This window comes from Lepus europaeus, chromosome 11 (genome assembly GCF_033115175.1).
Source record: "Lepus europaeus isolate LE1 chromosome 11, mLepTim1.pri, whole genome shotgun sequence".
Classification (NCBI taxonomy): Eukaryota; Metazoa; Chordata; class Mammalia; order Lagomorpha; family Leporidae; genus Lepus; species Lepus europaeus.
In genome coordinates this window covers 11,990,570-12,017,211 of record NC_084837.1, presented here as the reverse complement: position 1 = coordinate 12,017,211, position 26,642 = coordinate 11,990,570, and the positions used below count along the sequence as shown (strand labels likewise).

At 48.0% G+C, this 26,642-nt stretch overlaps 1 protein-coding gene across 1 annotated transcript in view; it reads left to right on the top strand.

The window, feature by feature from the left end:
* The window catches only part of TRPM1 (transient receptor potential cation channel subfamily M member 1), a 70,187-nt gene that overhangs the window by 32,050 nt on the left and 11,495 nt on the right, over window positions 1-26,642 (top strand). The window contains exons 14-25 of the mRNA XM_062205001.1: window positions 496-525; window positions 4,100-4,392; window positions 6,508-6,736; window positions 10,458-10,580; window positions 11,100-11,231; window positions 13,379-13,507; window positions 15,573-15,824; window positions 17,738-17,912; window positions 20,405-20,425; window positions 21,129-21,273; window positions 23,475-23,677; window positions 24,053-24,185. Of these exons, the coding sequence (XP_062060985.1) occupies window positions 496-525; window positions 4,100-4,392; window positions 6,508-6,736; window positions 10,458-10,580; window positions 11,100-11,231; window positions 13,379-13,507; window positions 15,573-15,824; window positions 17,738-17,912; window positions 20,405-20,425; window positions 21,129-21,273; window positions 23,475-23,677; window positions 24,053-24,185 (1,865 nt within the window). The remainder of the gene's footprint in view (window positions 1-495; window positions 526-4,099; window positions 4,393-6,507; window positions 6,737-10,457; window positions 10,581-11,099; window positions 11,232-13,378; window positions 13,508-15,572; window positions 15,825-17,737; window positions 17,913-20,404; window positions 20,426-21,128; window positions 21,274-23,474; window positions 23,678-24,052; window positions 24,186-26,642) is intronic.

Sequence of the window (26,642 nt, the reverse complement as noted above, 5' to 3'; positions counted from 1 at the left end):
CATTTTCCATAGCCAAGGACAGCACACTCCATGCTCAGAAATGCCCAGGGCTCCTCGCTGCTTGGAAAATCAGGCCACCATCCTGGCATCCATGGTTACCCACCCCCAATTCCCACCCCCATCCTGCCCACTGTGTGCCTCCACCAGAACCAGACTGTGTCTTTCCCCCAATCTGTGGCTCTTAAATTCCTGCTGTTACCAGAAGCCCAACTCTAATGTCCCATCTTCCACAAATCCCTCCCCTGACACATTGCCCTCTCCCCCTCCAAGCCCTGCAGGTCTGGGTCTGGATTTCTGCCTGGTTCTACCTGGAATGGGGGCTGTGTGTCCACTTCTGCTGAATGAAGCAGAGATTCCATATGAAAACATTTCTGTTCCCTGGATGTCGTCATTGTTAATGACAGAAAATACTTTATGTTCCATGACTATGGAGCTATTAACAAGCTAACACTTGTCTCAGGGCACTGATTTTTTCCCCCTCCTTTCGTTATACAGCCTAAAGCTCTTAAACTTCTGGGAATGGAAGTAAGTAGAATTTCTTTTCGATCTTTCTATGGTACCTTGGTTAAATATATGTAACCCTTTTGTTTCTGTATTTGTTTACACAAGATTGACCAAGTTTGTTTTCCGTAATAAATCCACCATGCTACTCACCAGAATTACTTAGGTGACTTAGTGAAATCACCCAAAACAATCATATACATTAATAAAGGGGCAAAAGCTACTTCACTCATTTTATAAAATTAGTAAGACCACAGTTTCAAAAGCAAGCAAAGATTAGACTCTCCCCAAAAAAGAGAATAATGGCACCTATACGTTAAAAATTATAAACAGGGGCCAGTGTTGTGGCACTGTGTTCTGGAAATCCTACCACACAAACACACACACACACACACAAATAAATTTAATGAAAACTAAAATAAGTAAATTAAACAAAAAACATCCTGAAGGGGAAGAAAATGATTATCAGCAAAAAAATATTTCCTATCTAGAAAATATAAGAAAATCAACTAAAGTTTCCTCACAGTACTAGAAAGCACCAGAAATAAGCTTAACAAGAAAAGAACAAAGATTGAGGCATGAAAATATTTAAATGCATGGAAGCAATGTCCTACACAGAATATTTAGAAAGATTCTTCTCAGATAAACTAACGAGTTAGACGGTAGCCCATCTTTGTGTGGATTCGCTGTGGAAAGTTTTACTTCCGGGTTCACGGTTGAGACTGACCTTTAGCACGGCCTCCTGGAGTCGCTGGACTTGTGTTCCTGCAGAGGCCGTGTGTTCTCCACGACTTCCTGTCCTCTCAAACTCTTTATGTCGCCAGGTAGGAGTTCTGCGTCCCCTGGAGATGCGGTAAAACCGTGTGCTTTCAATCCTGGTTTTTCAGGAGTTTGTCTTTCGCTTTCCTTGTGACACCTGTTACAAGCAGGAGACCAGGAGGGGCCGGCTTTCTATTTCCTAGCCAGCTTCCCTGGGTAGCTCACCGTTTCCTAAAACTGATTTATTTCATTGAGATGCTCAAGTGCAGTGGCATAAATATCCACACGGTGTGCTGGTTTCACAGTCTCCTCGGCATCTTTAGCCATGCGTCATTCCTTGTTCTGGTATTTTCGAGAATTGGTATCTTTTTTTTTCCTTCACCATACTTGCCCGCAAATTGTATTGGTATTTTTGCTTCGCCCAGCAGCCTTCTGTTTTCTGCTTCTATTTTATCCAGCGTCTGCTATTTTTATTCACTCCCTCACACCTTCTCAGAGTCCTGTGTTGTTTTGCTCGATTTAACTTAAAGTAGAGCTCACGCATTTGCAGTCTACCCTGTGTTCCAGTAAAAGCACTGGAGGGCTGCTTCTCCCCTACACACTGTTCTCGTGGTCTCCCACATGTGTGGGTGAGTAGACCCTTCATGTCTAAAGAGTGCATACTCTCCCCTTTAATCTAACAGCTATTTAGAAGTGTACTTTCCGGATACAGACTTCTGTTGTTTTCTTATTGTTTTTGGTTTCCGGTTTTATTTCTTGAACTGTAGACGATACTCTTTCTGACATTTGGAATTTGTTAAAATAGAAAAACTCAAAGGAATTGGACTGTGATGCTTGGTTGAGTTTTGGTAAAGACTCATGTGTGTTGCAAATGAATGTGTATTATCTGTTTGTTGGGTACAGTTCTATTTGCCCAACAAATCAACCTGAGGAATATTGTTATTTTATTATTTTTAAAAAAATGTTTATTTTAAAGGCAGAGTTACAGAGAGAGAAGGAGAGACACAAAGAGAGAGAGAATCTTCCATCGGCTGGTTCACTACCCATAAGGCTGCAATGGCTAGGGCTGGACCAGGATGAAGCCAGGAGCCAGGAGCTTCGTCTAGGTCTCCCACATGGGTGCAGGGGCCTAATATTTGGGGCATCTTCTGCTGTTTTTCCCAGGCTATTTTTTTTTTTTTGACAGGCAGAGTGGACAGTGAGAGAGAGAGAGACAGAGAGAAAGGTCTTCCTTTACCATTGGTTCACCCCGCAATGGCCACTGTGGCCGGCACACCGCGCTGATCCGAAGCCAGAAGCCAGGTGCTTCCTCCTGGTCTCCCATGCGGGTGCAGGGCCCTAGTTCTTGGGCCATCCTCCACTGCAATCCCGGGCCATAGCAGAGAGCTGGACAGGAAGAGGAGCAACCGGCACAGAATCCGGAGCCCCGACCGGGACTAGAACCCGGTGTGCTGGCGCCGCAGGTGGAGGATTAGCCTATTGAGCTGCAGTGCCGGCCTTCCCAGGCTATTAGCAGGGAGTTGGATCAGAAGTGGAGCAGCTGGGACTTGAACTGGCACCCAAATGGGATGCTGGCATCACAGTCGGAGGCTTTACCTGCTGTGCCACAGCTCCAGCCCCTGATTTGTTTCTATATTCACCAACTTACACAGACAAGCCTTCCCTAAATTATGGTGACTATAGTTTTACTGGGACAAAATCAGAGCGTTAGAGCACAAACATTTAAATCTGAGATAAGATACTATAGTGGCAATAAAAATGTCATCACAGGGCATGATGATTTTATAAACCAGGTCAGTCATGAGCTGCTTGTAATAGAAATTAGAGAGCCAGGGTACCCCAGACCCCCAGGCTCCAGCCTACTCCAACTGCGTGAATGTGCACACTTTACTCAGACTTCGCACCAAACTTCATGTGAGCGAGCAGAAGGAATCCACAACCCTCCAAGCCAGACATTATAGGGTAGAAGTGATAACTGATGGGAAAGCTGAAAGATACGGCCCTCCCCTCATATCCTCGGGCAATTGCTTCCACGCTGCACCCCCGACACCAGAATCTGGATGCTCAAGTCCCTTATATAAGAGGGTGTGATATTTGCCCATAATCTACTGAACCCCCCCACATACATTGCATTGTCTCTAGATTACTCATACCCGGTAGAAAGTAGATGCTATGCAGTGGGCTACTTATTGTTTAGGGAATAATGGCAAGAAAAAACATGTGCATGCATTCAACAGCAAATTCCACTTCTTTCCCAAACATCTTCAACCTGCAGTTGACTGAGTGCTCGCGTGTGGCACCTGCAGACAACAGAAAGCTGCCCGTGTCTGTTTCTGGTTTTCCACTGAGTGCTGACATCAGCCTGGAAGAGTCTCAGCCCCATGATTCCCGTGCCAGGTCTCCCAAACGTGATCCCTGTCCATCTCCTGCTCCTTTCTGGTTCAGCTACGTCTGGCCAACCGGGGTTGCTGTTTTGCTGCACTGGCAATTTCCTAGAGGTCATAAGGTGTGGACGTTACCCCTCCTGTGGGGCTACTGCATTTAGTTTGGGGGTAGTTTTTCATTTGCTTGTTTTGCAACATCTCGGCCAAGGACTTCTTAAGAAAACTGCTCCCCCACCCAAACAGCAGCATCACTTTGCAGCCTCTCTGGTTTTAGACAGCTTACCTTCCACAATAAACACGGGCATCTTTTCCAAAGAATTGATAGGCTGAGTGAAGACTTGACCGATCCCTTTATTACCCTGGGCAGAAGCTCTCCTCTGCCAGGCAGGTCATTCTAGAACCTTCTGCCGCACATTAGTGGCAGAGCCACAGACCGCGTGCTTTTGTGCTCTCAGGACGATGAGCCTCCCACCAAAGGGAAGAAAAAGAAAAAGAAGAAGAAGGAGGAGGAGATCGACATTGACGTGGATGACCCCGCCGTGAGCCGCTTCCAGTACCCTTTCCACGAGCTCATGGTGTGGGCGGTGCTGATGAAACGCCAAAGGATGGCTGTCTTCCTCTGGCAGCGAGGCGAGGAGAGCATGGCCAAGGCGCTGGTGGCCTGCAAGCTCTACAAGGCCATGGCCCACGAGTCCTCAGAGAGCGAGCTGGTCGACGACATCTCCCAGGACCTGGACAACAATTCCAAGTGAGTGTCCACAGGGAGCAGCGCGAGGGCCTGGAGAGAGCCCTGTCCTGGGGACTGGTCCCTTGTGGGGAGGGCCACCAAGGCGCTGCTCACTTAGGGACACTTAGGCTAAAGCTTGCCCGTCAATTACTTGGCCTGTCAGGTCACTCTCTTCCCTTCTGGCCCTGATTCGGTTTCCTGCCTTCTCATGCAAATTTTATTGCCAAGACAATGAAATGAGTTTCTGTGTGGAAGCTCGGGCTAACTAGGGGGACTGCATTATGAAGCCCAGGCCCTGGCCTGAGTGTCAGTCCTTTCTCCCTGCTTAGGAGGGCTGCGATGGCTAGAAGGGACTGGGGTTTCCCTCTCCCCAGCACGCGGGGCTCTGTTAACTACTGTGCCCCGAGGGCAGGCCACGTTGAAAAGAACAGTTCCTGGGTGGGTGTTGGGTCCCAGCAGGTCAAGCCACCACTTGGGACATGCACTGCCCACATCAGACTGTCATTCAAGTCCTGGCTGCTCCCCTTGTGGTCCAGCTTCCTGCTAATGCGCCTGGGAGGCAGAAGACTTGCTTAGGACCCTGTCACCCACAGGGGAGACCTGGGTGGAGTTCTGGGCTCCTGGCTTTGGCCTGGCCCACCCCTGGCTGTTGTAGGTATCTGTGAAGTAAACCAGTGGATGGAAGATCTCTCTCTCTCTCCTCTCTCTCTCCCCATTCAAATAGATGAAAATAAATAAAAATAAACATTTTTAAAATGGTTCCTTTTCTCCCGAGCTTCTTGGAAATACGAGTTATTTATAATTTATAATTGTAATTATTTATAATGAATCATTATCCATTATTCACTGTGAGAACCTGGCCATACTCATAGAGAAACACAGAAGCCTGCCCGCCCGCGCCCCATAACAAGGGCTCCCTGACGTTTTGGCCACAGTGGGCCTCCCGCGGTTCATCAGCCACAGTCCGCAATTCCCCTCCCCAGCACTGGTCCCACAGACGTTTCTGTTCCAGTCAGTCGTGAATCTCTGTGCCTACTTCTCTGTCTCCCCAAGTGGGCGACAGCAGTTTGCCTGTGACTGCACTTTCAGAACAGAGCAAAACAGAGTCGCTGATGCTCGGCTTGTTCAACTTTTTATTTGGCAGGCCTGACTGGCGATTTCTGATTTCCTTGCACACAAGACTGGACGCTGGAAGTCCCAGCACAACTTCGTAGACTCGTAAACGTGGGGCAGAGCCAGGTGGCGGGCAGCATCTCCCACCTTGGCTTTCTGCAGTGCACTGCGTTTATTTTGGCCTCCATGATTGCTAAAACGGCTAGCTGACTTCTAAACATTCAGAATTCAAGCCATCGAAAATGGGGCACGTTCACCTCCCTGCTGGGTTCCACAGTCTGTCCGTTCCTTGCTGCCAGGGTGACTCATCAAATATTTGCATTGGGGTCAGGTGGGAAAGTGAATTACCTCTTGTTTAAAATTCGGCTTGCGTCACCTTCACAGGCCCCACCCTCACCAAACTCTGACTATCACCACCACCCGCATCACCCCCATATGATTAACGACATGCTCCCTGCTCTGCATCCTACGAAAACCGAAAACCATGTCTTGTCTCTACCATAGCACCGGAATGTTGAGTTCTCTTATAACCATTGCATCCCTGAAGTACTGTACACACTGGGCAACACATATCCTACATGTATGGCTGGAGAACTTCACGAGCAAAACCCAGGGGCACAACCAGAACCAGAACCTAACCAGCACCCACAAGGCCTCTCAGTGTCCGCCTGCTGCTCCCTGCCCCAAAGGCAGCTGCTATGCAGACTTTCTTCCCACACGGGCTGTTCTTGACCCCACCTCCCCTGTCCTTTCTGTTTGTCTCCCTGATCTTTTCATCCCCATGTCCCTGAGGACCGAGGAGCAGACTTGGGGTGAGCCTAAATCTCCATTTTCAGCAAGGGCCATCAGCCCCCCACAACTAAGCACATTTGCTGCCCCTGCTGCCCCCTTTTTGCAAGCTTTTGCTTCCTTTTTGTTTGGAGGATTTTGTGTCCAGCGGCTTCACCTGTCCCTGTGGACATGTCTGGCTAAAATGGGCTGCTGGCCATTTGGCTTCATCCCCTGTTCTGTTTCTTTCTCCAGAGACTTTGGCCAGCTTGCTGTGGAGCTGTTAGACCAGTCGTATAAACATGATGAGCAGATTGCCATGAAACTTTTGACCTACGAGCTGAAAAACTGGAGCAACTCGACCTGCCTCAAACTGGCTGTTGCAGCCAAACACCGGGACTTCATTGCACACACCTGCAGCCAGATGCTGTTGACTGACATGTGGATGGGGAGGCTTCGAATGAGGAAAAACCCTGGCCTGAAGGTATCTATGATGTGGCTGCAAGACTGGTAAGGATGAAGCGACAAGGGAGGCCAGTTGAACTCCCACCCTCTGCTAGGCTGAGCTAAGCGCTTCTGGTGGGTTATCTCACTTACTCTTGGTCAGTCCCATCTTAGCCACGGTTTTGCTTCCTGCCATTTCAGTTATCTGTGGTCATAAACAGTCTAAAATATTAAATGGAAAAGTTTTTCAGAAACAAACAATTTGCGAAGTTTTAAACTGCGTGTTATTCTGAGCAGCGAGGTGAAATCTCACACGGGCTCAATTCATCCACGAATCACCCCCTCCTTGTGCAGCGTGTCCACAGTGTGTGCACCACCCACCTGGTAGTCACTCGGTAGCCCTCTGACTTATCAGATTGCCACTGCTGTGGCACTGCAATGCTTGTGTTCAAGGAACCCTTGTCTTCCTGAATACTGGCCTCTGAGTGCAAGAGTAGGGATGCAAAGTATGACACACGAGAGGGCAGATCGCCATTGGTACCATGTGGCAATGCTGCAGGGCACACAGGAAAAAGTGGCATCTAGCCAGGGTTTGGCACCATCCATGGTTTCAGGTGTTCACTGGGGCCTTGGAATGTGTTAGCCAGTGATAAGGGGAGACTGCTGTAGTCCCCTGAGAAACTACATGAAAGAGATACTCCAACAATCCACATAACCCTGAAGCTCTGAGAGTACGGAACTTTCCCAGGACTCACCTGGCCAGTGTGCTCTCAGGTGGTTGAACACCAGAGCCCCGCCCAGCAAACATGCCCGGCCTGCACAAACTGCTGACGCAGCCACCGTCTGCCCATGGAACTCCCCATGATTATGCACCCTGAACCGGCCACTGCTGCCTTGAAAACAGGACCCTGAACTCTGTTCTTTCTTTTTTATTTTATTTTATTTTTTAATTTGAGAGACAGACAGGGAGAGAGTGCTTGCATCCACTGGCTCAGTCCCCCAAATGCCCGCTATGGCCAGAATTGGGCCAAGCTTCTGCCCCAGGATCCAGGAACCCAATCCAGACCTCCCATGTGGGTGTAGAAAGTCAATGACTTTATCCATCTGCTGCTTCCTCCCAGAATCTGCACTGGTAGGAAGCTAGGAGAGGGGCCAGAGCGGGGAGTCAAGGCCAGGCACTCAACGTGGGATGCAGGTGTCCTAACTGGTGTCTAAACTGCTAAGCCAAACACCCAGCCCTGGACTTTATTTCTGTAGATTAGAATTCTAAAATCACGTGATATTATTGTAACTGGCATGTTTTCATTCCATGCAGTTTATAAGAGAACATGAAGCTATGAAAGAGTTTGAGAAGGAGATAACAGAGAGAAGATTGTATTATAATCAAAATTTAGCTCTGCCACTTTCAACTACCACGTTACATTGAGAATGGATTCTAGTCTGCAGGTCCCCAGCTGCTTAATGGCAACAGTACACCTATGGCATCCCCTGGAGGGAAAAGGAGAAAATGTGAACGCACGCCTAACGGTCATGGAGAACTCATACTGTGAAAAAACTCTCCATGGATTTCAAGGCTTTTGCACCAAAATAAACTCCTATTTTAAATCCATTGTCCCTGAACTCTCTGAATTATCCTTGTATAGGAATAAGTATAGGTATAGGTTTAGGTACTGTACATGTATATATATGGAATGCTATGTAGCATGGTCTGGCAAACAGAAGGCATTGGCACCTGTCCAATTCTACATAATATGCTCTGCTGATGTGATACATAACTTTGAATATTAATAACCAAATAGCTTTCAGGATGCTCAGAATAAAGATATTCTGAAGATATTAAAGAAAATAAAACAAGTCGCGTATAAAGGGAGGAACATCAGATTGGCATCAGACTTCAGCAGAGCAAGGCTTTCACAGTTCTGCGGAGCAAACACTTGGAACCTGGAATTTTCTAACCCAGTCTTACTATTTAAAATCATGAAAAAGGGGCCAGTGCTGTGGCCTAGTGGGTACAGCTCTGGCATCACATAGAAGCACTGGGTCAGGTTCCAGCTTCTCCATTTCTGACCCAGCTCCCTCTAATGCACCTGGGAAAGCAGTGGGAGATGGCCCAAGTTCGTGGGATCCTGCACCCACATGGGAGACCTGGAAGAAGCTCCTGGCTCCTGGCTTCAGCCTGGCCCAGCTCTGGTCATTGTGGCCATTGTGGAAGATCTCTCTTTTTGTCTCTGTCTCTCTCTGTCTCTATCTCTCTCTGTCTGTCTCTCGCTCTCTGTCTCTGTAAGTCTATCTTTCAAATAAACAAATCTTTAAAAAATAAAACAAAATAAAATAAACTGATGAGGAGGGGCCGGCACTGTGGTATAGTGGGTAAAGTCACCACCTGCAGTGCCAGCATCCCAAATGGGCACCCGTTCGAGTCCCAGCTGTTCCATTCTGATCCAGCTCTCTGTATGGCCTGGGAAGCAGTAGAGGATGGCCCAAGTCCTTGAGCCCCTGCACCCACATGGGAGACCTGGAAGAAACTCCTTCAGATCAGTGCAGTTCCGGCCATTGCGGCCAGTTGGGGAGTGAACCAGCGGATGGAAGACCGACCTCTCTCTCTCTCTCTCTCTGCCTCTCCTTCTCTCTCTGTGTAACTCTGACTTTCAAATAAACAAATAAATCTTTTAAAAAAATTATGAGGAAAGAATATCTATTTAAGACAGTCTCATGACCATTCAGAAAAATGACTTCAGCAGGTATCCCAGCAAAAAAGCAGGTGTGTGTGGGGAGGGGTAAAAATTACAAGAGCAGAGGGGATGTGGGATGCAGGAAACAAGCGCCATGTTTTTTTCAAACCCCCATAGAAGCACTGTGCAGCAGAGTGACAGGCAGCCGGGTTTGGTGAGTGCAGAGAGGTGGGTGTGGCGTTAAAAAAAAATTGCTGGGGAAGAACAGAAGTGTCTCCCATAAATAGACAGGGACCAGGAAGCCACAAAGCATCATGGATATGGGTTAGGGAAGCAAAACCAGTTTATAGTTCCTAACAAGAAATGGAAAGGGAACCACAATCTCAGGAAAAAACAAAGTGCACGCCAAAGCCAAGTTCACGCAGGATTCAAGCTAAACCCTGAATCATAGAGTGTAGAAACGCACTGTTGACAGTGACAACAGGTTTTCCATCTGTGGCCCAGGGCACCCTTTAGTTGTCTGGACGGAGCCCAGTTGAGTGTGTTTCTGTGAGTCTCATTAGCCTTCCGACTCTTAAGTTCACATATGAGGGGTTTTCAGAAAGTTTCCAGAAAATGTGTATCATGAAAAAAATTATGCACGGATTTCCAAATTTTCTGCACCAAAAATGAACGTATCTTTTCATTCCATCTTTCCTCAGACTTCAACGTTGGAGTCCCCTCATATTTACAGCCACATAACTGCCTGTCCATAGCACAGTTCTGGTCTCCTGCTCTGAACTTCACCATAATATTTGATTTCCTTATTTATATTATTATAAGTGAAAGATTCCCTTGCTCTGAAATCTCACATGAGAACTTGGCCTGATTAGCCACAGTGCTGCTTGCCGTGCCTCTGAGAAGTTCAGTGCATATCCCTGAATTTGTCACTGTCTGCCACTCTGGCCATGGAGCAACCACAAAGCCACTGAGCACCAGAGCAGGGGTCTGCACGGGGCTCTCAGGTTACTGACGGACGTTAGCGGTTATGGCTTTTAAATGCCAGCAATGCCATGGCTTACACATGGATTTATTTCTCACCACTCCTAGGTTATCATGGGAATTCTTCTCCCCCCCACCATCCTGTTTTTGGAATTCCGCACGTATGATGATTTCTCCTATCAAACATCCAAGGAAAATGAAGATGGCAAAGAGAAAGAGGAGGAGAATATGGTCAGTGGCACCTTTGACCCTGGAAGCATCAAATTGCTCTCATTTACAGACCTGTTGAGGGTTTTCTGACGTGGATTTAGAAACCTCTTTAATTGCAAATGCAGTCATCCCTGGCATCTACAGAAGACTGGCTCCAGGAGCCTCAGTGCATACCCAACTCCACAGATGCTCAGGTCCTTACATATAAAATGCCACCACAGCGTTCGCATATGACCTACACACATCCTTCTGTTTACCTGAAATCGAACCTAGATGACTTTAATACCTACACAAGATACACGCCACAGTGGTTACTGGGAAATAATGACAGGAAGAGAACTGTCCATGTACAGTACAGATGTGATTTTTTTTTTTTTTGCAAATATTTTCAGTCCCTGGTTGGTTCAGTGTGTAACCTGAGGCTACCAAGAGCCAGCTGTATTTTTTCATAATTCTTTCTTTATAAAGGTGCCTGTGGGCTGGGGTACACTGCATTTTCCATTTAACAACCTGCTTGCCATGTGCTGTGCTGTTTTCCAGGATGCAAATGCAGACGCTGGCTCCAGAAAGGGGGATGAGGAGAATGAGCACAAAAAGCAAAAAAGCATTCCCATTGGAACCAAGATCTGTGAATTCTACAACGCTCCCATCGTCAAGTTCTGGTTCTACACAGTAAGCCTCCTCCTTAGCATGTGCCAGTTAGCATGTTTTGAATACTTAGATATGTTGAAATCAAGAAAGATTTCAAGGGCAAAGAAAGTGTCTGAAAATTCACTGAATTAAACTGAATTATGAAAGCAATTGAATTATGGATCTGAAAACTTTAAAACTAGATCTAGGTATCTTGTCCAATGTGCACAAATATGGCCATCCTAGCCCCAAATACATAATTTCTTGAAACAAAGTGGTTGAATTCTTTTTGCTTAAGATGAAGAATTGTATACATGCCTTTAGCAACGCAACCTTAAGGGAATACAGACTTATTTTTAAATGAACAAAGACGACTAGTGTATAGACAGCAAGCTCACAGATCCCATTTTCCATTAAACTGATGGGGTTACTAAAAGGACATGGCTGAACCCAGATCGTAAACTCCTAAAATAAAGAGGCAAATCAAGGCCTTTCTCCCCTAAGTGTCCATCAAACTGACCCACTGGGCCAGCATACCACCCTCTGGCCTCCCTAGTGCCCAGGTCTCAGCAGCTCCAAGGGTGTGGCTCACTGGCAACAAGGATAGGAGAAGAAAAGTAGACTGGAATGCCTCTGGGAGAAACTGTCCCAGCAGGGATGGCCAGGCAGCGTGGCTCAGGCAGCCATGTCAGTCTGAAGTGCAGACAACACCGCTCATGAAATCCCAGACACCAAGCCACAGTCCACATCGGGCAGATCCCGGTGCTGCAGTTCCACTGTTGACCAAGCAGGGACAGGAGATGGGACATGGGGCCAAGTCCAGGGATACCAAGCAGGCAATGAATGCTGGTGGGCAGGGGTCAAGGAAGAGCTCTGAATGGAAGTGGACAGCCTTGGGGTGAGCCACAGGCCTGGGCACCCAACCCCTTGGCAGCCACACTGATGATGACGTCCGCCTATCCAAGTCAGAACTGGTGGAGGCCTGGGATGCGGCAGCCTGAGGGAGCCCTCAGCCCCAGACGGTGCAGAAGAGGGCAGGCCAGGAGTCCACAGCCCCAGCCCAGGCTTCCAACCTTGGGCCTCACCCCAGACCGCCCAGATGTGAGGGAGGATGTCACGCAGGTGTCAGTTTCCCAGGGATTCGGACACAGGCCAGTGTTTAGAGAACCCTGTCTCACCCTCTAGTAAGCAGTAGGCAGTTGTCTCAGTCTGTTTTCCAATGCTGTAACAGAACACCTGAGACTGGATTGCTTATAGCAAAGATGTTGATTTTGGTTCATGGTTTTGAGAGATCCAAGAGCTGGATGTGTGGAAGAGAGAGAAGGGACAACCCACACCCACCAGAACTAACTAGTCCATTCCTGAGAGAACTAATCCAAACTCACTCACTCCCCAGAGACAGTATTACTCTATTCAAGAGAGCTCTTCCACCATGATTAAACACCGCCCACTGGGCCCCTGCAATGCCTCAACACCATCCCATTAGCAAGCAGGCTTCGGCATGAGTTTGGGCAGGGACAAACCATGGCAACAGTGAATACAGGAAGCTTCATCTGTGTCCTGATAAAGCTGATGCCACAGAGAGAGGGGAATCTTAAAAAAATAATAATAAAAATAAATAAAAGACCTGCCAAATCACAAATGCACAGGTGCAGGGCCCCTCCCTCCAGACTTCAAAAGTGCGCCCCACCTCAGCTCCCCCTCTTTCCACACCACAGAGATAGGGACCCTCTTGCAGCCACCGCAGGGATCTCCTGGGACAGCTCCACGGGCCTGGGCACACATGTCACCTGTCAGTAGGGAAAGAACCCGGAGGGAAAGCAGAGGGGCTGCGAGGAGGAAGCGACAGTTCCAGCTTCCAGGAATGCAGAAGACTCTGACGAGCTCCCTCTGTGTCATAGTTTTTGCAACTTCATAATTTCCTCGTAGAGGATGACGGCACCAATAAATATGCCTGCCTGTAGAGAACAAAATTCCATGCCTCTGTCCTGCTGCTGTATAAAATGCCTCGCCACCACCCCCAACTGCTGTGTCTGCAGTGACGGCGCTCAGGGAGGGCCGGCTCCGATGAGTCAGCCCAGCTGGATGAGAAAATCCGCTGTAGGAGATGTGTCAGCCTGAAAACAGCTTCCAAACAGGACTCGGACACGATCCCCTCCAGACATGCTGACAGCTTTCCTTCCTTTCAGATTTCGTACCTGGGCTACCTCCTGCTGTTTAACTATGTCATCCTGGTGCGCATGGATGGCTGGCCCTCCCTCCAGGAGTGGATCGTCATCTCCTACATCGTGAGCCTGGCGTTAGAGAAAATCCGAGAGGTGATTGCAGAGTCTCGTCCCAGCCCCGCTAACCACTGGCTTCAATTTCAGACAGGGCTCCTTAGCGCCCAGAGTTCACACCAGTATGTGGGTCTGTCCTTTGGGGGTGTCACACTCCCAAGTGTATTTCATTAATCTGTCTCCGATGCATATGCCTTCTCCTTCCAATTCAACTTGCACTTGCAAATCAAAATAGAGGACAAAATAAATGATACCTAGCAATAAAAGCAGGTCTGAGTGCATACTGGGCACACATTTTGGCTCTGTTTTCTGAGTCCTGAAACTAAAAATGGAGATTCTTGTAACTTAAGACTTGTACAGTGCACACTTGGACCCTTGTGCAATGGACTCATGAAACAAGGGCTCTCAATTGGGGGGAGAGAGGTGGGGGCTGGAGGCAGGCAAGGGGAGAGGGGAAGGGGTAAGTGGGGTGTGCTTTCTAGCCCTGGCCTAATCCTGCAGGGGGCTCTCAGTGGATTGAATGTCACAGAGTCTACCCCACCTTGAGTGAAGGGAGCAGTTTTGTATCCACATCGGTACCCAGGAGAGGGGTGGCTCCAATTGCCCAAGGGCAGGCCGCCCAGGAGGGGACAGGTGTGGGCCTCACAGCAGCACCTGCACCAGATGGGGCGGGCACAGCCCCTTGGTGGAAGGCCCCTGGGGATTTGGGTGGGGCCCAGAACATCTGCTGCCAAGGGAGGGAACACGATTTTCAACCACCTGCTGAAAAGGAGGACACCGCTCACACATGACTTACATCACAGGGGCCTTAAAATTAATACGAACCTCCAGGAAGGCAAGCTCTGCGGGTCACAGAGGAAAGATGGACCAAATCCTTCTCTTTCTAGCATCATCCACAGTTTTAATACCCTGCACCTGCTTATAGAGAAAGCAAGCTTGTATGCAAGCAAAAACACAAACTTGAACTGAAAAAGCACGCGGCACAATTTCCTATCCTTTCTCCAACTGATACAGAACCAATACTATTCATTTAGAATTACTGCTGACCCTTTTGCTGACCTGAAAAGCAAGACTCGTAATCCAGGGAGAGGCAGCATCAAAGCTGCCGATCTAATGAGAGCCCCAGAAACCAAGAGAGCTCCGAGTCCCAGGTTGTACAGCCCCGTCCTGGATACCGGCTCTGTTTTCTAGCCGAGTGCCATCCGAATTCTGCAGAGGCTACAACTGGGCTTTCCCAAGTGGCCGAGGCTCCCACCTCTAGTGCCCTTGAGACCCTGCTGAGCCCCAGCCATCCATGGAGACAGGAGCCTGCCCTCCAGTTACAGGAAGGACAGGGCAGCCGGTGGCTGGCATGCACAGCTTCTAAAACCAGTGAATCCCTTCGGAGTTGGGTGCAACACAACTGCCCCCCTCATGCCTCCCCTGCGATCCTGGAACCTCCCCAGGATCTCCCCATCTAGCGGTGTAGCCCCCACCCTGCTGTAGTGCCACAGCTGTGCCCGTCAGGCCTGCTCTCTGCACGCCCATGCATGCTGCTTGCTAAATATTTTCCATTTTACCCCATGGAAGTCTCATTTTAATCAGTGGTGATTTTGAAAGGGTGATTTCTCAAGCGGGGAACATCTGGTCCCATTTTCCCCTGACTTCTCATGTCTAAGTGGCAGAGGGGTCTCAGCAACTCAGCATTTCCCACTCCGTTCTGTCGTCTCCCTTGGATGGACGCAGCTCCGTGGGACCGCGCAAGGATGACCCCCGCCCTGGAGCTTTCCTCCTACGGCAGCCCAGAACGTGGCCTGGCAGGCACATGGCCAGATCATTAGAAAAGAAGTCCAAAGGCAGCTGCTTTAATTACAGCCAGAAGGAGATAATTTGGAAGGCATTTCCTGAGAGTCTCTGGAACCCTCAATCGAAGAATACAGAGGATTCTGTGGAATTTCCCTTTCTAGAGAGTTCTCTCTGCCCGAGATTAGCATTTAAAGGTCTTGAGGAGCCAAGAGACCAGATGCCCCAGAATGTTCCACCAGGCTTATCTTCCCAAGATTCTAAGAAGACAAGGCTTCCAATACCGCGCTCTCTGTTTATTCTTCTTTGGGCTTGTTTTCAGATTCTCATGTCAGAACCAGGCAAACTCAGCCAAAAAATAAAAGTTTGGCTTCAGGAGTATTGGAACATCACCGATCTTGTGGCCATTTCCATGTTCATGATTGGAGCAATCCTTCGCCTACAGAACCAGCCGTACATGGGCTACGGCCGGGTGATCTACTGTGTGGATATCATCCTCTGGTACATCCGGGTCCTGGACATTTTTGGAGTCAACAAGTACCTGGGGCCCTACGTGATGATGATTGGAAAGATGGTGAGTAATGATAGCTTGTCAGTCACCAAAAACACTTTAGCTATGGTAGAACTTGAGACCAGGCCTTGGCGTGGCTTCCTCAGATGTCATTTGGTCTTTGTGGTTCCTCCCTCCCTCTCTCTTTCTTTGTATTTGGGAGGCAGGGAGAGAGAGCGAGCGAGCTTCCATCTGCTGGTTCACTCCCCAAATGTCTACAACCACTGGGCTGGGCCAGGTTGAAGCCAGGAGCCAGAAAATCAATCCAGGTCTCCCACATATGGTTGGCAGAAATCCAGTTACTTGAGCCATCACCTGCTACTGTCCTGGGTCTGCAGTAGCAGGAAGCTGGCTCTGGGGGCAGAACTGGGGCTAGAACCCAGGTAACCTGTATGGGATATGGGCATCTTGACTGCCAGCTACTCACCTCGGCAGCTGCTTTCTTACTGGGAATTCTTTGCTTTGAGATACACAGTTCTCCTCCACAGTTCATTACTTGACAATGCAATAGAAAAACCAGAGTTGAGGGTTTATTGTGTATATACATGTGTGTACACACACACACATACACACACACATCTCAGTATGTATCAGGCACTCGATACATACCAACTTCCTTTTTCCATATCATATTTAAACTGCATAATGACCAAGTATTTTTATTTTTATTCCTTCTAATTTATTATTAATAAGTATATTTTGACAGTAAGATAAAATATCCTCTTCTTTTATAAGACTGCTTCAAACTATCTTCCCAGGGCAAAAGAAAACATTTAAGTGTTGATGAAATAGAAATTCAGTAGTAAAAGATCTCAAAGTATTTACTCTACATCTTGATGGCTACAAATGTATTTTCAGCATTCTTTATGCACAGGGACCTGGATTTGATGTTTTGCAAGGTTACATCCACAATGTTTATTTGGCATAAACATGATCAACAACCTTCTAACCTGTAGTAGAAGCTGGAGATAAAGGAATCCAGAGCTCTTCCGTCACCCTCACTCCAGAAAATTTTTGGCTCCTGTGGAATAGAAAATAAAGGAGTAGTAATAAAGGTGATTGGGCCAAGACAAATCCACACTGCGTTTATTCCAGAACAGGTCACAGAATATGAGACTGAAAATGAGCCAGCAGGTCAGCCTCACATTACCCAAAATAGCTTCAGTGTTAGCACTGGTCCCAGAAAAAAGAAAGACTCCTAGGTTTTGGCATAATTCTTTTTTTTTTTTTTTTTTGACAGGCAGAGTGGACAGTGAGAGAGAGAGACAGAGAGAAAGGTCTTCCTTTTTGCCGTTGGTTCACCCTCCAATGGCCGCCGCGGTAGCGCGCTGCGGCCAGCACACCGCGCTGATCCGATAGCAGGAGCCAGGTACTTCTCCTGGTCTCCCATGGGGTGCAGGGCCATCCTCCACTGCACTCCCTGGCCACAGCAGAAGCTGGCCTGGAAGAGGGGCAACCGGGACAGGATCGGTGCCCCGACCGGGACTAGAACCCGGTGTGCCGGCGCTGCAAGACGGAGGATTAGCCTAGTGAGCTGCAGCGCCGGCCTCATTCATTATCTTTTTACCTCCATAAGTATCTCCTCTGATTCCTTAGCTTTCCTTACACACACTCATTTTTTTTTTTTTATGATTTTCCCCTTTGTCGACTGGCAGTTGTAGTTAGTAAAGGAACACCTACTTATGGGCCACAAAAGGGGAGATGCAATGAGGTTGAAGAGTGGATGAGGTTAGAAACGCTCTAGAATAAGACAAATGCAATGCACAGAGTAGGAAAAACTAGTAGCCCATGGATGGGTGGGAAGAAGGGAGAGGAGGCTTCCTTCAGACAAATAAAGCATTTTGGAGAGAGCAGTATGAGCATATGAGCATAAAAAACTGAGGTGAACTTGGCCCATGAGTCAAGACAAATAAGAGACCTGTGTTCTCCATACTCAGATGATCGACATGCTATATTTTGTGGTCATCATGCTGGTGGTGCTGATGAGTTTCGGAGTGGCCCGTCAAGCCATTTTGCACCCAGAGGAGAAGCCTTCTTGGAAGCTGGCCCGAAATATCTTCTACATGCCCTACTGGATGATCTATGGAGAGGTGTTTGCAGACCAGATAGACCGTAAGAATAGAATTCATAGTAAGATTCTCTTCCCTGCTTCCAAGGAAGATGATCAGTTCCAAATTAATGGAAGAGCACACACATTAATTTGGAAACAAAGTTAACTTGTATTCTGCATCAGATTATTTTATTTTTTAACTTTTTTTTTTACATTTATCTATTCTCATTTTTTAGTTGAAAGGCAGAGAGACAGAGAGAGATCTTTCTTTCCATCTGCTGTTCACTCTCCAAATGCCCCCAACAGCCAGGGCTGGACCAGGCCAGAGACAAGAGCCCAGAACTCCACCTGGGTCTCCCATGTGGGTGGCAGGGACCTGAGTACTTGAGCCATCATCTGCTCCCTCCCAGGATTTTCATCAGTAGGAACCTGAATCAGATGCAGAACCAGGACTTGAACCCTGCAATCCGATATGGGATGCAGGTGTCCCAAGTGGCAATTTAAGCCTTTGTGTCAAACACTCTTCCTGCATTAGATTATTTTAGGCATCAAATTATTTTATGAAGGAAAAAAGTAAAGACTATGGAATGTAGATTTGGAAGCACCAGTCATTTATTTTGCTCTAAAAAGTCATTCAGTAGAGTTCTGAAAGACTCACTTCCCTTCCATTGGATCTTGTTGACGTCCTATTGCGTGAATGTAGTCCCAGGGCCAATATCTTAGTGTTCCTTCAACTCCAGTAATTTTCCACCTCAGGATAAAGCTGATAGTGTACTTCCAGTAGAACAAAATAGCACAGCAATGCAACTGACCCCTCATATCTTCTTTTTCTTCAAGCCATCAAAGCCAATTTTCCAACAGCTATCCATTTCCTCTTCACTACTGGAGTGCTTTAAAAAAAAAATCAACAATGGTCTGGCTATTGGCAGAGGAAATGAGCCACAATCCTGCATGGGCTTCTAGGGAATGTAGGCCCCAGCTCCGCTGCAGGCTGAGCTGGCAGGTCAGGGTGATGCTGCGTGGTGGGGACATGGAGCCCAACTGTTCTTGTCTCTAATTCACCAAAAAAGAAATCCTTCAGTCCTGTTTTCACGTAGGTCCCAACATTTTGCATATTGTACCGTGTGATAAAGCATCAAGGATGAGAGTGTGTCTGCTGTCTTCCTCCCGACATAGGAAATGCAGTTGTTAGTTTATCAGCCACAACTAAGTTAGACTGACAACAAGTTCACACGGTGCCTTCTTTCTCACTTCTACAACACGATTCTGAACACATCTTTATTACAAGTATCATAAAGTCAACCATTAAATGTTTTTATAGTTTTGAAATCCAACCTGGTGTCATATATTTTAAAAGTCCCTAGACTCCAAGTATAAGTTGTAATATTTTCATGGTGTTTTTTTAAATTATCATTAACGTGGATGAGAGAAAAAGTAGGTAAAGTTGAGGTTATACTATTTTCTTTTTTTTCCTAAGATTTATTTTATTTATTTAAAAGGCAGAATGACAGAGACAGGGAAATACAGAGAGATCTTTCATCCTCTTGTTCACTCCCCAAATGGCTGCAACACTAGGGCTGGGCCAGGCTGAAGCCAGGAGCCAGGAGCTTCTTCTGGGTCTCCCATGTGGGTGCAGGGGACCAAGCACTTGGGCCAATCTTCCACTGCTTTCCCAGGCTATTAGCAGGGAGCTGGATCAGAGAAGTGGAGCAGCCAGCCAGGACTCGAACTGGTGCCCATATGGGATGTCAGTGTTTGAGATGGCTTAACCCACTACACCACGAGGTTATACTATTTTCAATAACATCGGCCGGCGCCGTGGCTTAACAGGCTAATCCTCCGCCTTGCGGTGTCAGCACCCCAGGTTCTAGTCCCGGTTGGGGCGCCGGATTCTATCCCGGTTGCCCCTCTTCCAGGTCAGCTCTCTGCTATGGCCTGGGAAGGCAGTGGAGGATGGCCCAAGTCCTTGGGCCCTGCACCCGCATGGGAGACCAGGAGAAGCACCTGGCTCCTGGCTTTGGATCAGCGTGGTGCGCCGGCCGCAGCGGCCATTGGAAGACCTTTCTCTCTGTCTCTCTCTCTCACTATCCACTCTGTCAAAAAAAAAAAAAAAAAAAGAAATGCAGGTTTTCAATTCTTGATTGGTTACCTAACAATTTTATATCTCATTGTGCTTATGTGGTGTTTGTGTTAGAATACAGAGAATTTCTGACTGGTTAACCTGTAAATTTAAATGATCATCTACCAGTAACAGCAACAGTTTCTCATAGTATTTTCAACTAGTGAACTTTTGCTGTTATTCATGACATATGGCAAAATAAATGTGAAATATATTTCCTAAAATTAATATGTACAATTCTTTAAAGAGATCACTGTTTCCATAAATGAACCTGGAATTCTCAAGCTTGAAATATTTTCATCCCTTGACAACAAATGTTCTTGTGTTGTTAAATCATTGTTTCACTTTTCTCTCAATTGTCATCTTTTCTTCCCCCTCTTTTGTCACAACTCAAAAAATAATTAAATAAAATCCGGATCTCCAATCACTATAAAGTCTACGCCATGGAAATTAATCGTAAGTTTATATGGACTTGATTCTTTTAGTTCATGAAATGTGTTTATTAATTTGCCTTTTCCTTTTGGACTGCAGATAGTCCTACATCATTTTCAAGTATTCCTCAATTTCTGGTGTTAATGCCTTTTTTAAAGTGTAAGTTAAAAGTAAGAATATTATAAATGTGATGTTGGTATCATCCTATTTTTTTTCCCTTTGGGAAATAGACTCCCTGGGATGAAGGTGGCATTTCAAATGAACAGAAGGAGGAAAAATTAGTTTTCAGACAGGAACTCAGAATAGTTACCGATTAGTGAGAGTATCGGGGATCCTGACCCCACAGCTCACAATACAATTATTTTCAAATTTAATGTACAAATGAAAGAAAACGAGCCAAACACAGAACAAACTCATGTTAAATAATTAGAAAACATGATAATTTTCTAATAGAAAACAATATGGGGAGAAATAAAAAAAGATTTGTCAGCTTAAATACTAAAGACTGCTATATATGAAGAACACAATAAATGGGAAAATGGTTACAAATATGACAGAGTGACTATCTCTGAGTGCGGATGTGAGTTTCTTGCCTTCTTTGTATGAGCTATTTTTCACCTGGAAAGTTTTTGGAGAAGAAGTCAGTCATTTAAAGACACAAGTAGCCGATATTTGCTCTTTCCATTGCCCATAAGTGCAAACATAAAGAGACCACCTTCCCTTTCAGCTCCTTGTGGTGAAAACCTCTATGACGAGGACGGCAAGAGGCTCCCTCCCTGCATCCCGGGCGCCTGGCTCACGCCAGCCCTCATGGCCTGCTACCTCCTGGTAGCCAACATCCTGCTGGTCAACTTGCTGATTGCTGTTTTCAAGTATGTGTCATGACTGACGTCTGTGTGCTTGTTCTTTCTTGTTTTATAGATTTTCAGTTTAATCCCCCAAATCTCCCATGTGACCAAAGACTTCAGAAAGTTCATGTAAAAAATGAAATTCAGTGAGCCTTTATTTTGGCGAAAATTTTTTGAAATGCATGCGTGCTTTTTTCAGAATACTTATTTCCATGAACTTTTTGAAGATCTCCCATATGAACGGTTTCAAATATTTTTTGTTTCCATTTCCACATGAACCTTTTAAAATGCAGAGAACTTCACAAGGCTTAAGTGTATAGAATTTTTGAAGGTTTTTTTTTTTTTTTTTGCTAAGCTTTAATATTTTTTATTTATTTATTTTTGACAGGCAGAGTTAGACAGTGAGAGAGAGAGACAGAGAGAAAGGTCTTCCTTCCGTTGGTTCACCCCCCAAATGGCTGCTACAGCCGGCGCGCTGCGCAGATCCAAAGCCAGAAGCCAGGTGCTTCCTCCTGGTCTCTCATGCGGGTGCAGGGCCCAAGCACTTGGGCCATCCTCCACTGCCTTCCCCAAGCCACAGCAGAGAGCTGGACTGCAAGAGGAGCAACTGGGACAGAACCAACCAGGACTACAATCTGGAATGCGAGCGCCGCAGGCGGAGGATTAGCCTAATGAGCCGCGGTGCCAGCTGCTCAACTTTAATCATAAATCAAGAGTTGACACTTAGGGGCCACTGCTGTAGTGTAGTAGGTTAAGCCTTTGCCTGCAGCGCCCGTTTGAGTCCTGGAGGCTCGTCTTCTGATCCTGCTCCCTGCAAATGGCCTGGGAAAGCAGTAGAAGATGGTCTAAGTGCTTGGGCCCCTGCCCACTTGGGAGACCCACAAGAAGCTCCTGGCTCCTGGCTTTGGCCTGGCCCAGCTCTGGCTGTTGCAGCCATTTGGGGAGTGAACCAACAGAGGGAAGACCTCTCTCTCTCTCTGTCTCTCTGTCTGGAACTATGCCTCTCAATTAAAAAGAAATCTAAAAAAAAAAAAAAAAAAAAAAAAAAAGGTAGTACTTAAACACATTTAAATGTAATCCTGGTTAGTAATTTAACACTGTAGCATGTATTTTATCTAATATTTTTTCTTTCTATAAAAAAAGCTTTATTTACTTACTTTGAAAGAGTCACAGAGAAAGGGAGACCCAGAGCGAGCGACCTTCTATCCTCTGGTTCACTTCCCAGATGGCCACAGTGCAATCGTTGGGCCAGCCCAAAGCGAGGAGCTTCATCCGGGTCACCCATGTGGATGGCAGGGGCCCAAACACTTAGGCCATCTTCCACTGCTTTTCCCAAGCGCATTAGCAGGGAGCTGGATTAGACGGGGGCTAACTGGCACCCATATGGGATGCAGGTGGCAGCTTTACTTGCTATGCCACAATGCTGGCACCATGACACTATTTTCTTGATGAAGGTCTCCTGAGGTAGAGAAGAGTTACCCCGTATGTAATGTTATATGAACTACATTTTCTTCTTTCCAAGGCAGAAGATAGAATGGCCTGGGGTGGGAGGAGGGTTTAAACTTTCAAATCAAGTTCCTCCCAAAACTTCGCTGTTTACCTTGATGTACTCAATATATCAACTACACGTATTCAATTTTGAAAATAACTTTAGCTTCTAAGAAAAACTATGAGGCAAGAAAACCCTTCAAAGAAATTTAAAATCTTGGAAGTGAACAGGGCATTGGAGAGAATCTGACTTCTCTTGGGAGGGTGACTCCCGTTCCCAAGGCCCCCGTGTTGAAAGACCATGAAACTGTGTGCTTCCTGGAAGCTAAGACAAAGACTGTACCCACCCCACGTCCAAAGTAACAGCACCTTCCATGAGATACGTTCAGTAATAAACTCAGTACCAAAACAGTAGGTATGTATGTGTTTGAATTGAAACTTTACACACTTTGAAGTGCTTACCTGAACGGCCCATCATTTTAAAATATGGAGTTTGCATAAACGTGAGTCAGCAGGCTGTGGCACGGTGCTTCAGGAGAGTAGCCTGTAGCGGCATGAGACTCCGTTCTTTCTTCCATGAGGGAACTGTCCTGGAGTGTGGGCAGTCCACAGACGGAGGAGGGCGGGCTCGGGACCAGGTGGCGCCGAGAGCCCACCTCACCGGCAGGTTTCATTGCCGCGTGCGTCCCCTGGCTGCTGGGGGAACGATTAACTGTGGCCACGTCTTGTTTCCGAAGCAACACCTTCTTCGAAGTCAAGTCCATATCCAACCAGGTGTGGAAGTTCCAGCGCTACCAGCTGATCATGACGTTCCACGACAGGCCGGTCCTGCCCCCGCCCATGATCGTCCTGAGCCACCTGTACATCATCGTCGTGCGGCTCAGCGGCCGCTGCCGGAAGAAGCGAGAGGGGGACCAGGAGGAGCGCGACCGAGGCTTGAGTACGTGCGCGGCTGCTCCGGTCTGTTTGAAAAGCGTTTTCCCGGCAGGCCCCGTCCGGTTTTACTGCCGGCTCGCGCTCCTCAGTGATGGGCGCCACTGCGGGCCCGCTCGCAGGCCCAGACGCCGGGCCTGCACATTTCTATCTATGCGCTAGCCCGGGGCTAGGCGTGGGCTTGCTGCATCCAAGGAGGATGAGCAAATAACGCTGTTCACGTGGCCCCATGAATGAAACTCGGGCAGATCTGTGGTGAGCATTGCCGGGACGTGGGCCTGGGACGACGGCTCTGGGCGCCTCGGCTCGGCGCGGGCGGGGAGGCGGCAGGGGATCATCGGGGCCGGCGCGGGGCTCAGGCGGCCGCCCCGCTCCCCCGCAGAGCTGTTCCTCAGCGACGACGAGCTGAAGCGGCTGCACGAGTTCGAGGAGCAGTGCGTGCAGGAGCACTTCCGGGAGAAGGAGGACGAGCAGCAGTCGTCCAGCGACGAGCGCATCCGGGTCACGTGCGAGAGGTGCGCGGCCGGGGCGGGGGCGCCCGGGGCCCCGCGCCGGGAACTCCGAGCTTTGCCTTTTGACGTGGCTTCCCCGGGGTGGGCTAGTTGTACACTGATGTGTTCCGGGCCCCCAACCTGACGGCCCTCGCCCGCCCTCGCGCCCCACAGTGGGGACTTTCGCCAGCTACGGAAACCACCTTCTCCGAGGCCGTCCACGTGGCTGCCTTCACCGAGCCTGCCCGCCCCTGGGGATGGGCCGCCTGCGGCCTAGCCCCTTGCCTCCCTCCACCGCCCTCCCAGGCCCCCAGGGCAGGGGTGAAGTCGCTCCTCCGTGCTCCCGGGAGACTGGGAGCCGTGGGGTGTGTGCGCGGTGGGAGATGTGTGTCCCCCAGGAGGTGGGCTGTCTTTCACTTACACATTCTCCAGCAAAGTCAGCATCGGCCGGGCTGTGTGCAGAGTGCATGCAACTGTTTGAATGGAAGAACGGGTGAATGAAGGCAGGACAGGCAAGGACAAAAAGTGACACTGTCTGATGCCCGGTCCTGAGCTAGGTAAAGGGTAGACAGGGATAATTAACCTCTACTGTCTGCACTTTTTTAAAAAGATTTATTTATTTACTTGAAAGTCAGAGTTACACAGAGAGGAGAGGCAGAGAGAGAGAGAGTTTTCCATCCAATGGTTCACTCCCCAGTTGGCCACAACGGCTGGAGCTGTGCCGATCTGAAGCCAGGAGCTTCCTCCGGGTCGCCCACACGGGTGCAGGGGCCCAAGGATTTGGGCCATCTTCTACTGCTTTCCCAGGCTGTAGCTGAGAGCTGGATGAGAAGTGGAGCAGCCGAGACTCGAACCACAGCCCATATGGGATGCCGGCACTGCAGGCGGCGGCTTTACCCGCTGTGCTGCAGCGCTGGTCCCTGTCTACGTTTTTTAAATCATGATTTTTGAGAAAACTTATCACTCAGTGAAGGCAATTTAAGCTTGCTAAAGTGAGAGAGAGAGAGAGAGAGAGAGAGAACAGAGGAGAGAGAGGGAGGGAGGGAGAGAGAGAGAGAGATAGAGAGAGAGAGAGAGAGATTGGCTTAACAGGCTAATCCTCTGCCTTGTGGCGCCGGCACACCAGGTTCTAGTCCCGGTTGGGGCGCCAGATTCTATCCCAGTTGCCCCTCTTCCAGGCCAGCTCTCTGCTATGGGCCAGGAGGCAGTGGAGGATGGCCCAAGTGCTTGGGCCCTGCACCCGCATGGGAGACCAGGAGAAGCACTGGCTCCTGGCTTCGGATCAGTGAGATGCACCGGCCGCAGCAGCCATTGGAGGGTGAACCAACGGCTAAAGGAAGACCTTTCTCTCTGTCTCACTATCCACTCTGCCTGTCAAAAAAAAAAAAAAAAAATAGAGAGATTGAATTTATTTATCTGAGAGCGATGGTGAGTCAGAGAATTGCAGTCCACTGGTTTACTCCTCAAATGCCTGCAACAGCCGGCACTAGGTCAAGACTGAAGCCAGGAGCCAGGAGCCCAATCCCAATCCTCCACATGTATAGCAGGAACCCAGTTACCTCAGTGTGCATTGGCAGGAAGCTGAGTCAGTAGCCGGAGCCAGGCATTGAACCCAGGTACTCTGACAAAGGACACAGGGGTCTCAAACTAGGCAGAATGCCCAGAATGCCCATCACTAGGCCAAATGTCTGTCCCTAAAGAGCTTGCTAAGTGACAGTACATTGTTCCAAGGATTTAACTAACAATGCAGATAGAAGAATGAGCCTGGAAAAGGAACACACCTAAGGGGATTCTCGTGCATCCTTAGATCCTTGAGCGTCAGAATGAAATCTTCCTGACACAGAAGCAAGCACATGCGTACGGAGAAACAGAAGAACAAGGCAGGCAGCTCCCCATCAGTGGCCCCAACAACTAACAACAGACTTCACAGATTCCCCTTCAAGTCTCCCTGGTGCACGTCCAGGCCATGGACGCGGCCCCGCCCGCAGGAGGGAAGATGGCCCCTGGCAGCTGCAGGTCCCTGGCCTCTCTCCTGACTCACTTTGTAATCCAGTCAAACCTAACTAGCCAGATTCAAGGATTGTCCATACCAACTTTTGGCCTCGATAAAGTACATTTTCAATGAAACTTTGAGACATCTATTTGCTACGTTAACACTAAATGCTAAGCTTTCAAAGTGGGAAAATTATTTCTACATAAGGCACTCCACATCGATAATCTAAAATTTCCACGTTTTAGTGAGACATTAACTGGGCTGTAATCCTAGCCAGTCATTTACAATGGAAATTGTGTTCTGCTCCACGTTGGCTCCCCCCCTTCTCTCTTCCCCTAACATTGTTTGGATTTTTACCATTCTTGAGCCAAGTCTCCAAGAATGTAGTTATCAAGTCACTACCAAATTACATTTTTCTCTAGGGGCTGTGTGCACACGAAATAGCTATGAAAGTGTGCAGGGCAGCAAAAACATGCTACTTCCTGTTT